Consider the following 13195-nt stretch of genomic DNA (forward strand, 5'->3'; position numbering starts at 1 on the left):
GCTGAACATCTGGTCGGGGCGAGCCGGCGCTGTGTCCGCCAGCTCCCGTTGTTCTGGCAGCCAGCACATCCTCATCGCCCACACACCGGGCGCTGGATTCCTCCTCTCCTATGTCAACCGCGCGGGGCCGGTGCCAGCTCCATGGGAGTGAGCACGCCCGGTGCTTTTTAACCTCTCCTTTCCTGGGAGGGAGGAAACCCAACCACCCTGGCTCCGAAACTGCCGAGGGATCTGCACTGGGAACACGTGCTCAGTGCTAATTTTTGTCCCGATCCCGAGTCAGGAGCAGCAGCTGACACAATTCAGTGTCCCCAGTTCCATCCCTGGTTTTCATGTGAGCAATGGGGAGTGGGGGGAAGCAGAGGTGTATCCTGAGGTATCCTGGGCTGATCCTGGAGGAGGATCAGCCAGGAACTTCCACCCAGCTCTGCAGCCCGGCATTGTCCTCCAGAGCTCTTCAAAAAAAAAACGGAAAAGAGAAAGAAGGAATGGGCCCAGCCTTGCCCAGCCCGAAAGGAAAACACGTCTCTTGGGATGGTGATGAAAACCTGGGTGCCTCTTCCAAAGCCTGGGGGACATGGAGCATTCCCAGGCTGCCTCCGCTGCCAAGCCCCAGTGCCAGCGCCAGCCCCATGACAGGGACCCAGCAGTGGGGACATTAGAAGTGCCACCAACTAAAGGTGGGGGCAAATTTTCACTCTGCCAGAGCCAGACCCACTGATCCTCTGAAACTCTGGCTCTGAAACTGCTCTGTGTCCACCCTGCTCCCCAAGCCCTCAGTCCCCCCCAACCTTGGCGCCCCAAAACTGAGCACCTGGCTGGAAGAAAATCTCCCTCCGGGTCTTCCACCAGTTCTAGCCCCTTCACCTGCCCTGCACTGGGGTCAGGCTTCCCCACAGGGCATCCCCAGTCTGCTCAGAGGAGAACTTGTGGACCCTGGAGCCCAGCACCCTTTCACTCCCAGCTGTGCACAGTCCTACACCAAAAAGGATGGGGTGAGCGAGCGGGGCTCCCCCAGACTCTCAGCCTGTCACCCACCCTTGAGTCACACCACGCTCAGCACCTCATGAGCTCGCTCCAACTGCAAATGCCAGGATGCAGGCATTGCGCTTATCTGCGGTTGGAGGAAGCCAAATCCGCAGCAGCTTTAAGGGAAAAGGAAACCAGAGCTTCCTCCCGGGGGTCTACAGGGGTGTAATAGCCAGTGCTGCAATTCCTGCAGCCAGACAAGTCATTGTGTCCCCCCCGGGGCTCAGGATGATGGGGACACACTGAAAGAGGCTTTTGTTAGCAGGGCAATTTCCAACCATTCTCCCCTTGGAGCTGCAGCCGGCTCTGGGAGTCGCCCTCCTCCTCAAACACGCCACTCGCCCCCAGTCTGGGGTGGGAGCTGGGTACCAGCACTTCCCAAAGCAAATGGACTTTTCTCCTGCATGACAGAGGCTGGATGGGGACTGGGGAGCAGAGCGGTAAGGGGAGACCCCTTCAAATGCCTGCTCCCCTACAAAAGCCAAGTGCCCCTTCTCATCCCCAAACCTTTCAGGCCACGCCTGCCTTTTCCAAAGGGCATCCAGAGCCCAAATATCGCAGCCCATCATCCCCGTGGCAAACTGGCAGCACCCATCGTGGAGCACGGAGGGATGGGGGGGCCCGCAGTGGGTTTGGTGCTGGCACGGGACGGCTGTGGGGATGTCTCTGGACGCAGCGATTCCGCCGTCGGAAACGTCCCCAGGATGCCCCAAGCCACCTTCCCGCTCTGCCATGCCCTTCCTGGCTGACCTGAGCCCAGTGTGGGGTTCAGGGGACCCCCAGCACTCCCTGGGGTGCAGCACAGCCCCCACACTCCCCACCCACTCCCGACCCCGCCCATGCGAGCAGTCCCAGATGGGATCGTGCCTCCTCTCCGAGCACCGCCGTGATCCCAGTGCATCCCCCCGCGAACAGAGCCTCTTTGACACCGAGGGGACCCTGTAGGCGACCTCAGATTGCCAGCCCCCAGTCTCGGCATTCCTGCTTGGCATCTCCCGGCCACCCCCCGAGGGCACAGGGGTCGGCACGGGAACACAGCCTCATTCAGAGGCTTTGGCGGGCGGGGGGGGGGAGCTCCAGCTTTCATCCCAACTGCATTTCTCCAAGCATCAGTCACCCCCCGCTCCCGTCCTTCACCCCCCTGCCCTGTCTGGCTCCCTGGCTGACACACAGGAAGGTCACAGCTACCGAAGGAAGAAGCTGCAGGCGAAGTAACTCTCCCCCTTTTCCAAGCAGCGGGATCAAACATTAGCCGCCATCGGGTGAATCATTAACCCCAAAGGGCTGCTCCGGGGGAGGGAAGCATGTGGGCACGGCCAGGGGTCACCTTGAAACCTCCTCACCACCACGGTGCTGTGGCTGGGTGCTCACGGGGTCCGGGTCCTTGCCCTGTTCCTGCTCCAAGTGTCCCAACCCCAAGATGGACACCCCAAAGCCCCGTGGCACCGGGAAGCCAGCCCTGAATGCCAGCACGATGTGCTGGGGGAGCATCCCCTGTGCTGGCCACTGTGATTCACCAGGAGTGATGCTCAGCCTCGCGGAGGGAGCCCAAACCTGCTGGTTCTGTTTGGAAAAGCCAGGGCTGGATGGAAAGTGATTTTGGACTCAGTAGCCTCCCATGGGCACCAGGCAGAAGCGTCCCCCAGCACCTGGGGGAGCTGGGGGAGGGGACACACAACACAGGGACGTCCCTCAGCCACGTTACCTGCAGAAGCATTAATAAAGACACAAGAAAACCCTTCATCCTCCTCAGGGAGAGCATCGCAAGGCAGAGGCAGGCGCCCGCCCGCCAAGTGAGTCCAACACAGGTCTCTGACGGCCTCGCAGAAGCCCTGGCATGGCGGGGGGGTTACGGGGACCGAGGGGCTACAGCCGGGGAGCAGCAGCAAGCAGAGGAACCACTCCAGGTAGCGATGGCACCGCGACTCAAGCAGCCCCTCCCACTCATGCAAAGCCGCCCGAATTTCCTCCTCGTTGCCGTGACGGAGGTAATTTGGCAATCGGACATGGCTGGTGCCCAGCACGCTGCAGAAGGGCAGGTGGGTCGGGACGGGCTGGCAGCGGCCGGCCACTGGCATCAGTCCTGGAAAGAAGGATGCGAGCCCCGCGCCGCCGCTCCCGTAGAGCTGCATGGTGGCTGTTAGTAAATCGAACTCCAGAGGGACGGAGTTATCAGCCACAGGAGGATCCACACCCTTATCCACCCTCTGGTCAGGCCGAGGGGGGCTCTGGCTCCCGTTCCTGCTGGCCAGAGCCAGCCCCCGGTGGCCGGTGCCGTGCCACAGGTTCGGTGATGCTCCGTGGAGGTGATGGGGAGGTTGTGCCGAGGGGTCCTGGAACGGCACCGCCCGCTCACGGGGACTGTCACCTGGTGAGAAAGGAAAGGGGGCACTACCTGGCTGGGGACCCGCTGGTCTCTGCAAGGACACCTGTGTCTCCACTGCTGTGGGAGTCCCTGTCCCCAGGAGCTCTGGGTTCTCGGTGGTCACTGTCCTCAGGAGCTGCGGGTCCTTGGTGCTCCTCATCGCCAGGAGCTGCAAATTCTCACTGGTCAGCATCCCCAGGAGCTGTGGGTCCTCAGTGGTCAGCGTCCTCAGGAGCTGTGGGTCCTCAGTGTTCCCTGGGAGCTGTGGGTCCTCAGTGGTCAGCGTCCTCAGGAGCTGTGGGTCCTCAGTGTTCCCTGGGAGCTGTGGGTTGTCAGTGGTCAGTGTCCTCAGGAGCTGTGGGTCCTCAGTGTTCCCTGGGAGCTGTGGGTTGTCAGTGGTCAGTGTCCTCAGGAGCTGTGGGTCCTCAGTGTTCCCTGGGAGCTGTGGGTTGTCAGTGGTCAGCACCCTCAGGAGCTGTGGGTCCTCAGTGGTCACTGTCCCCTGGAGCTCTGAGCTCTCAGTGGTCAGCACCTGCAGGAGCTGTGGGTCCTCAGTGGCCACTGTCCTCAGGAGCTCTGGGTCCTCTGTGTTCCTCATTGCCAGGAGCTGCAGATTCTCAGTGGTTCCTGTCCCCAGGAGCTGCAGGTCCTCAGTGGTCCATGCCCCCAAGAGCTGTGAGTCCTTGGTGCTCCCCGTCACCAGGAGCTGCAGGTCTGTGGTACTCGTCCCCAGGAGCTGTGGGTCCTCAGTGGTGCCCAACCCCAGCAGCTGCAGGTCCTCAGTGGCCCCTGACCCCAGGAGCTGGGGGTCCTCGGTGGTCCCCATCCTCAGGACCTGCAGATCCTCAGTGGTCCCTGAGTGCAGGAGCTGTGGATCCTTGGAGGTTGCTGACCCCAGGAACTGGGTGTCTTTGGTGGTCCTCATCCTCAGGAGCTGCAGGTGCTCAGTGATCCCTGTCCCCAGGAGCTGCGGGTCCTTGCTGGTCCCTGACCCCAGGAGCTGCAGCTCCTCAGTGGCCCCTGTCCCCTGAAGCTGGGGGTCCTCGGTGGGGCTGCTGGCCGCCTGCTGTCCCGGGGCAGGTGACGTGCTGTGGGGAGGAGCAATGCTTGGCTGTGCCGTGCTCTCCAGCAGCCCTGTGGCATTCCTGTCCCACTGTCCCGTGCCTTTGGCTGCGGTTCCCTCACCCACAGGCGCTGCTGGACCTGCCTCCTGCCGCTGTGAGGTGGTGACACTCCCCGCCACCTCGCCACCCCACGTCCCTGGGGACGGGCTGGGAGCCGGAGCTGCCGCTGAGGTTGGCGGCTCTGACGCCAGGATTCCCTCGCCGGCAGCTGCTGGGCTTCCCGTGGTCTTCGTGCTGTCCCAAACCCAGTCCAGGAGCTGTGCTTCGGAGCAGGAGAAGCAGCCAGCCAGGAGGAGCAGAAACCCCAGGCGAGGTGGGGCCATGGGGAAGGGGAAACGGGCTCCGTTGCTCCCGAGAGCGGAGCGGAGAGGGTGGAGGAAGGAAAGGAGGGAAGAGGCAGGAGCTTTGCCCTGGCCAGGCTCTCGGAGCAGTCACATCGCTCTCTCCTCCCCGGCTCCGGCGCTCGACCCTTCAAACCGGAGCGGAGCAGGGGGCGGGGTGGCCAAGCCCTCCTCTCCCCAGCGCCAGCCTCCCGCTGCCGGCACGGCCCCTCGGGGACCCCGCCGCCCGCCCGGGGACCCACCTGAGCCCCCCAAAACCTCCGCGAGCCCAGCCAGCCTTCAGACGCACCCTACTGCCTGTCCCAGCAGCTGCTGCCAGATGTTTAACTCCTTCCTGCCCAGAAAAAATCCTACGTCCTCTCTCCCTGCTCGGTAGCTCCGGTTAAATCACCGGCCTCGAGAGCTGTACGTGGTGGGGTCGTGCATGGACGTGGTCCTCAAGGATAGCCAGCTTTGGTGGGACACCCCACTGCAGGCCGCAGGAAAAGGTTATCATCTCAGAGCAAAACCGAACGAGGAGGGAAACAAATCCCAGAAAACATTTCCAATATTTCCACTGGCCGGAAACCCAACAAGTCCCCAAAGCCAAGTGTTTAAAGCCGCTTTCCCGGCTCGGTTACGGGGCCAGGACCCCCCAGGTGCTGTCGCAGGACGGCCAGGGGGGCACTTGCAGCTTCGCCGGCCCCCCCAAGCATCACGCGCCAGCAACGCCTCGAAGCCAGGTCTGAGCAATCACAAGTTTCCCAATCACAAGTTTTCCTGGAGCCCGGGATGAAAATCTCCCCTGGGCAGTGCTGGCGTTCTCCCACACCCCAAGCTGAGGTGGCGCTCATCTCAGCTTAAAAAAGCTGCCCCCAAATCCACTTATCCAGCCTGTTTTTCCCACGTCTGCTCCGGTGATGATGCCCCCTGCTCCTGAGGATCTCGGAGCCCCTGTCCCCTGCAGGGATGGAGCACTCCCAGGGCCTGCACTGCCATGGTGACACCAGGCAAGTCACCTCCATGGCTCAAGAAGTGTCCCTGAGACAGGGTTTTGATGGGGAGGTGACAATTTGGGCTCCCCTTGGCTGTGTGACCAGGAAAGTCACAGTGTGCCGTAACATGGTCCTACAGAGTGGAGCTCTCCGCACGCTGGAGCTGGTGCTCCAGTTCAAAAATATTCAGGAAAATCACCGAGACAAACGCTCAGATGTCCATTTTGCTTTATGCAACACTTCCCACGCTACTTTTGAAGCGAAACGGGCGCATTTTCCCCTGAAAATGGGAGCAGGCTGCTGCCGCCAGCAGCTCTCCCCATGACCGATGCTGTTAGGGACGCCTGCTGCGGAACAGCCACCGCCAGTGCACACGGGACACGGCTTTGTGCGGATGGCAGAGGTTCCATATGGCCCCTCCCGGAGCTCCCGTACTCCCATCAGCCCGGGGAAGGAGCCAGGTGTCTGCCAACCCTCTCTGGCGTGCCCTGACGGGACCCACACGCCCGGCTCGGCTGCCCTGGGGCCAGGGTGCGGTGGCACCGTGCAGTGCGGGACCCCTCCCCACCCCCCCGCCGTGTCCTTGGCACATCGGAGACGGGTAGGAGTGACTGCTGTGTTGATCCCCACTGCAACACTGCTGCTTCCATTCCCATCGGAGGGATGGAAAACCTTGGTGTTCCTGCAGCCTCCCCGCCCAGAGCCGAGTGGGGAGCATCACATGCCCCCATGAGCTGCCTCGTCTCTGCCAGGAGGATTTGGGCAGCAGCACCCTGCTGGGGTACCCCGAGCGTGTGCAGACAGGATGCCCAGCCAGAGAAATTCCCGCCTCTCCCTTCTGCTGGGATTAGGCAGCTCATGACAGCGGAGTGGAGCAGCAGTCCCGAGGGATGCCCGCGTTAAGTCGATGACCTTCGTTTCACTGCACACCTCCCCGGGAAGGAGCCAGGGCTGAGGCATCCCCCAAAAAAGGGATTTCCAAAATTGGTGCCCTGAGGGTGGGCTGGTGGCACAGGTGGCACTAGAGCATCTTGGCCCAGTGCAACCAGCTCTGCCACTGAGCAAGCAGCCGGGCAGGGACCGGGAATGCACCAGCTGGTGAAATATTTTGGAGAAGTATTCCCCCAGGAAGAAGCCATGGCAGCTGGCTTGCTGGCAGAGCAGGGAAAACCCCTTGTTTTAGCCTCCTCCAGGCTAAAGGCTCCCAAAGAGGACTTTGCACACTCCATGAGATCCTGCTGCCAGCTCGTCGTAACCTTGGGCTTCTTGAAAAGCAAATTTGGACCCTCACGCTGGTCCCAGTTCCCTCCCAAACAGGCTGGCTGCATCTTCCCAAAACTGTCCAGCATCTGGTGCTGCAGCATGGTTCCTCAGGAAAAGGGGGATTAGGCTGCCCTAAGAAGCCACTGAGGGCTCAGTCCTGGGCCAGAAGAATAGAGAGGAGGAAAAAGAGGGGAAAAAGGGAAAAGAGAGGGAAAACTAGAGGTGGGGGAAAAGAGTGGAGATGGGAAGAAAAAGACTGGGGGAAGAGGGTGGGGGCAAAGAGAGTGGGGAGAAGAGAAGGGGAAAATGAGAGGGGAGGAAGAGAGTTGGGGGAAAGGAGAAAAGAGAAGAAAAGGGATTGGGGAAGTCAAGGAAAGAGTGGGAAGTGGAGGACAGTGTGGGGGGGAAAAGAAGTGGAAAATGAGAGTAGGAAAGGAGAGAGAGGAGAAAGAAAAGAGGGGAGAAAGGATAAAAGAGAGGGAAAAAGAGGAGAGGGGAAAAGGGGGGAAAAGGGGGGGAAGAGGAGAAAACAGAAAGAGGAGGGGGAAGAGAAGGAGGAAAAGAGAGGGGGACAAGGCAAGAGGGGGGAAGGGGGGGGAAGAGAAAGGGAAAAGAGATGGAAGAAAAAAGACAAAAGAGAGGAAAAAGGAGGAGAAGAAAGGAAACTGAAAAGAGAAAATGGGGGTAAAAAGAGAAAAAAGAGATGAAAAAAGAGATGAAAGAAGAGATGAAAAAAGAGGGGGGAAATGGGGGAAAAAGAGGGCAAAAAAGAGGGCAAAATAGATAAAAAGTAGGAGAAAAGAGCCTGTCACTCAGACCTGCAGCCTTTCATCCGTGGTCAAAGCACACCGATGTTTCTCTCTGGGGTTGCTCTCCCTGCAGAATTTTGGGAGAGGACAGGGAGCCTGCCCCAGCCCAGCTCAGCAATTCCTCCTGCACAGCCCAAGGACTCCCCAGCGAGAGCCGGGCAGATGGACGGACAGGCGGAGGGACGGACGGACAGCAGAGGGAGCCTCAGGCTGAGCAGAGCGCGGACGCTTCCTCGGGAGACCCCACTTTGCCGGCCCCATCCCGGCGGCCATCCCAGAGCTCCGGGCAGGGACTGGGAGGGAGCACGGGCGGGCTGCAGCCTCCTTCCTCCTGCGGCTCACACCTCCAGGGATGGGGATCACAAACCGCTGGAATGCCAGGAGATCGAGCCAGCGAGGCAAGCACCCCCACAGGGCACAGCCCTCCTGGAACCAGGGGGGGGGAAAGGAGGAAGGGGGAAAGGGGGAAAGGAGGAAAGGGGGAAGGGGGAAAGGAAGAAAGGGGAAAAGGAGGAAAGGGGGAAGGGGGAAAGGGGGAAAGGGGGAAAGGGGGAAGGGGGGAAAGGGGGAAAGGGGGAAAGGGGGAAGGGGGGAAAGGGGGAAGGGGGGAAAGGGAGAAAGGGGGAAGGGAGGAAAGGGAGAAAGGGGAAAGGGAGAAAGGGGGAAGGGAGGAAAGGGAGAAAGGGGAAAGGGAGAAAGGGGGAAGGGAGGAAAGGGAGAAAGGCGAAAGGGGAAAGGAACCCTAACAGCAGCACACACAAGAAAGCTGGAAGCGGGAGCACTCTCGCACTGAGCAGACAAATTCAGGGACTGTCAGCAGCCAATGGTATCTGTAAATCCTATTGACATTTGGGATTCTGATCCCATCTAGAAGCCCAAACAGCAGACAAAAGGCCCTCACGCACGCCGAGGATGGTGCCACATCCCCACATCCCGAGCTGCTGACCTCCTGTGCCGGGACAGCCCCTGGAGAGAGGCAGCGGCACCCAGCCCGTGGGTGGGCACTCAGCTGGGGATGGGGATGGGGATGGGGATGGGGATGGGCAGGCAGGAGACAAGGATGCACAGGGGCCGAGCTGGCAGGAGTGACAGCAGCCAGCACAGCCCCAGAAATGACACAGGTGCCACCCTGCCAGGCTCTGCCTCCGGGACAGCGTTTCCTCCCTGCCTCTGGCTGTGCAACACCACAGAGCCCCCGGGACTACAGCGTTCCTAAACATTTACTCGTGGAGAGCCAGAAACATCCTCCCGCCAAATTCCTCGATAAGATAAACCGTGAAAATGTCACGACTGCCTGGGGGAGCCATCAAAGAGCCCCGGGAAGGGAGGAAGGGCAGCTGTGCCCAGACCCCTGTCACTACCTGCATCCTCCTCCTGCTCCTGAACTGAGCAGGGCTGGACAGGGCACAGCCAAGAGGTGCTGGTGTCCCACTCTGCCCCATCCACGTGGACAAGGCAGCAGAGAATTGGGGCTGGAGTGACTTTGGCCGCTCTGTGAGGTTTCCTGGGCAGAATGGATGGTGGAGAGGGACCATCAATGTGTGGGGGCACGGCCAAACCCAAGGGAGGTCTTTGGAACACAAGGTGAGCTTGGGGTGAGCTGTAGCCCCCAGTCCTCCCCATCCTGCCTCCTCTGGGGCCATGCCTCTGCTTCCCATCACTCACCTCCCTCCGGGGCCAACCGACAGGCCGGAGATAAGGCAGGGAAGGCGAGGGAAGGAATGCGACCCCCTGGATCATCCTCCTCCGCGTTAATAAATCACCTTGCAGACGAATTGCTCGCTGGGCAGCGGAAGACTCGCCCCGCTCCTCACCCCCCACCAAGGTCCTGGCTCAGCCGGGGAGCCCCAAATTTCAATCGAGTTCCTGGCATTCCTGCCTCTGCACGAAGCCGAGGGGGCTCTGGCAGCACCGTGACCACCCTGGGGACAGGCAGCTGGTGGGGGGGAGGGTTGGCTGCTGTCTCCCTGAGGGACAGGGAGGAAGTGCATTCCCATTCCCAGGCACTTATTTCCCCGGGGATATGGGAGATCAATGCGGCCGGCATCCCGGCTCTGGGCAGATGCTGTGTAGCAGGATGAGGGGAGATGAGGGATGGGATGGGAGGTTTATGACCCAACTCGATGCCATCCCAACCTGAAAATCGGAGGAGGACAAGGCACCCAGGTGGGGTACATGTTCCCAGAGCTCAAACAAATCTTTCCAAGCCAGTGATGCCCCTCAGCCATGCCAGGATTTTAACCCAGCACCAGCTTCGAAGCCTACACAACAAAAACTGTGAGTTGCCCATTCCCAGCTGCTTTCCAGGACTTCAGAAGCACAGAAAATACCAACACAGCTTAAAAACCCCAATTCACCGAACAAAACACAGAAGAGCTGCCGAGCGATGCCATACCTGGAGCTACGACGGAGCATCACAGCCTCCATCCCGTGGAACAGCGTCCGTCCTGCGCCCGCCCCAGCCAGGGATGCTGCAGGGGTGGCCCGTGCTGCTGCAGGAGGCAACTGCCCCAGCTCGGGGATGCTTTGCAGAGCCTCGCCATGGATTTTCAGGGAAGAGAACCACCCGGCAGGTCATTAACCTCACCCGCAGCGCAGCGTGCGGCAAACAGGATCCAAGCTCGCGCGCTTGCTGCGGGGCCAGGTGGCGAGGAACGCTGTTTTCTTAGGGAATGGACAGGGAAAGGGGGATCCGGGAGGGGGGTTTGTTTTGGGATTTCAGCTGCAATCTCCAGCTCGTCCAACCAGCCTGGGTCTTGTCAGCGCTGCCCTCCTGCAGCGCTGGGGACTTTGTTTGGCTTGGAAGCCCCCGGCTGTGCTCGTAATAAGACTCCGTGTCCGCTCCGTGGTCCTTCCACCTCTTTGCACTCCTCAGACAATAGTTCGCCTGTGCTGCTGACTTTGGCAGCATTTCCAAAGTTTTGGCTCCTTCCAAAGTTTCCTCTGCACCAGGCAGCCGACCTTGGCTGTCCTGCTTGGTTGTCACATCCCATCGCGTCCCATCCCGGGCTGTCCGCGGGGCACCGCTCCATGCCGGACCTTTTGGGCCCCTGAACTGGGGACGCGGTGGGGAGAGGTGCCCGGCAGGCCCTTTGGGGGTGGATGGTGGGGTCATGAACAGCCTGGATGAGGGGCCACTGGAACAGGGAAAGCGTCACCCAGGCCCTGAACCCGCCCGGCTGCGCACGTCCCAACACCACAGTGAGAGATAAATTAATCAAACGCCTTGAAATTAAGGTGAGCGATGACAACCTGACGTCAGCCAAGGCTGAAATCCCCCTCTCCCTATCATGTCTCCACAAGCACTGAGGCAGGAAAGCTTAGATCTTTTGAGGAAGTCCAAACACCCTTGGAGATGGATAGTAAAGGGGTCAAACAGGCCGATGATCCTTTGCTGCTCCACGCAAGCACTGGGGAAAGCCAGCAGGAGCTGGATGAGGCCAGAACACAGCCAGAACACACATCATCCCTTTCCAACCAACAACCAGAGCCAGCATTTGACCAACCATTACCTTGCTCTACAAGTCACTCGGTTTTAAAGCAAGATATGTCAACAAATAGCTTTAACCCACTCAAGTTCAGCACCTGTAACAGGATGCCAAGAACAAGGAGGGGTGTAACTTGTGCTCCTGCTTGCATGAAGATGGAGATTCCAGATCAGGTTTGCCCCCTCCTGAGCGCAGGGATGAAGCCACAGCTGGGCACCACCCCAGGCATCGGCATCCCAAAGCAAAGCTGCCCAGCCCACGGGCACAATGCCACGGGCCAAGGACATCCCCTCAGCCCAGTGCCTCAGACATGGGTACCCACAAGCTGTTCCCCGGGATGATAAGGGGTTAAAAAAAAAACCCCAAACCACACAAAAAAGCCCAGCAGGCATGCCTGAAGGGGAGGATTAGAGAGAATAGGGCCATTTCTCAGCAAAGACTATGGCAACGTAAATAGAAAAGTAACATTACGCTCAAGACAGGGGCCCTTTCCCTTTGCTCCTGCCCTACAATGCCACTATTGTTTTGCTGACAACTGGTAATTATCCCAAGCTGCACACACTGGTATTCCCACCCTTTAACCGGGAGGGATTTTGCAGCCGCCGACCCTCTGACACCAGCAAAAATTCACATACCAGAGGGTTCAAAGGGGGGGCGGGCTGGGAAGGCTGGGCGAGCCTCGAGGGGGACGTCACTCACAGCATCCCGGAGCGCTGGGGCTGCGAAGGGACCTCTGGAGATCAGCAAATCCAACCCCTGCTGAAGCAGGTTCACTACAGCAGGACCGTGCCCGGGTGGGGTTTGAGTCCTGTCAGAGGAGAGCTCAGAGCCCCTTCCAGGGCCTAAAGGGGCTCCAGGAGAGGGACTGGGGACAAGGGATGGAGGGACAGGACACAGGGAATGGCTTCCCAGTGCCAGAGGGCAGGGATGGATGGGATATTGGGAAGGAATTGTTCCCTGGGAGGGTGGGCAGGCCCTGGCACAGGGTGCCCAGAGAAGCTGGGGCTGCCCCTGGATCCCTGGCAGTGCCCAAGGCCGGGCTGGACACTGGGGCTGGGAGCAGCCTGGGACAGTGGGAGGTGTCCCTGCCATGGCAGGGGTGGAGTGGGATGGGATGGGATGGGATGGGATGGGATGGGATGGGATGGGATGGGATGGGATGGGATGGGCTTTAAGGTCCCTTCCAACCCAAACCATCCTGGGATTCTGTGATTTGGGATGGTTTTGTTCCTGATGGCCACACTTGGGATTCAAGGTGCCCCAAAAAGCAGGGGATCTTTTCCCCCACCGCCATCCCAGATTAAAAAATATTCACCTTCCAAATATCCAAGTTTAAGCAATGAATCTTTTCTGGAAACAAAGAAACAAACAAAAAAAACCCAACAAAAAATAATCCTATGGAGGCAGAGTTTCCCTTCCTGCCTTAAAAGTTCTGGGGAGCCAGGCCCCCAGGACGAGACCCTGCAGGCTGCACTGTCCCACTGCACGAGGATGGGAATGAGTCAAATCCATAATTTTTCATTTATGGGATGGAGGAGTCACAGTCCCAACATTCCCTGCCTAACAGGAGTTCAGCCTGGTGCCAGCCCCAGCCCAGATAAGGTGATAAAAAAACTCTGGAAACTGCCTCAAGATGGATTAAAACATTCCCATGGTCAAAATGTAGATTTTTTTTTTTTCTGCTTTCGCAGGCTGGTGCAGGAGCCAGAAAGCCCAGAAAAAGGAAAAAAAAAAAAACCTTTTTTTCCCCCTGCCACAGGCTGCAAGCAGCACAGCCAAGGTCAGAGCAAGGCAGAGGACAC

The 13195-nt window shown here is 59.5% G+C and overlaps 1 protein-coding gene across 4 annotated transcripts in view; it reads right to left on the bottom strand.

The window, feature by feature from the left end:
* COL18A1 (collagen type XVIII alpha 1 chain) overlaps positions 1-13195 on the bottom strand; it is a 36701-nt gene that overhangs the window by 14180 nt on the left and 9326 nt on the right. Inside the window, exon 1 of one of the 4 annotated variants that reach the window (XM_048309341.1) lies at positions 3425-5040. The exons of 1 other annotated variant lie outside the window; for it this stretch is intronic. In XM_048309341.1, coding sequence (XP_048165298.1) covers positions 3425-4841 — 1417 coding nt within the window. In that variant the 5' untranslated portion in view covers positions 4842-5040. 2 more of the 4 variants (XM_048309340.1, XM_048309342.1) reach the window with 2 other exon arrangements.

This window comes from Corvus hawaiiensis, chromosome 7 (genome assembly GCF_020740725.1).
Source record: "Corvus hawaiiensis isolate bCorHaw1 chromosome 7, bCorHaw1.pri.cur, whole genome shotgun sequence".
In the NCBI taxonomy this organism is placed as follows: domain Eukaryota; kingdom Metazoa; phylum Chordata; class Aves; order Passeriformes; family Corvidae; genus Corvus; species Corvus hawaiiensis.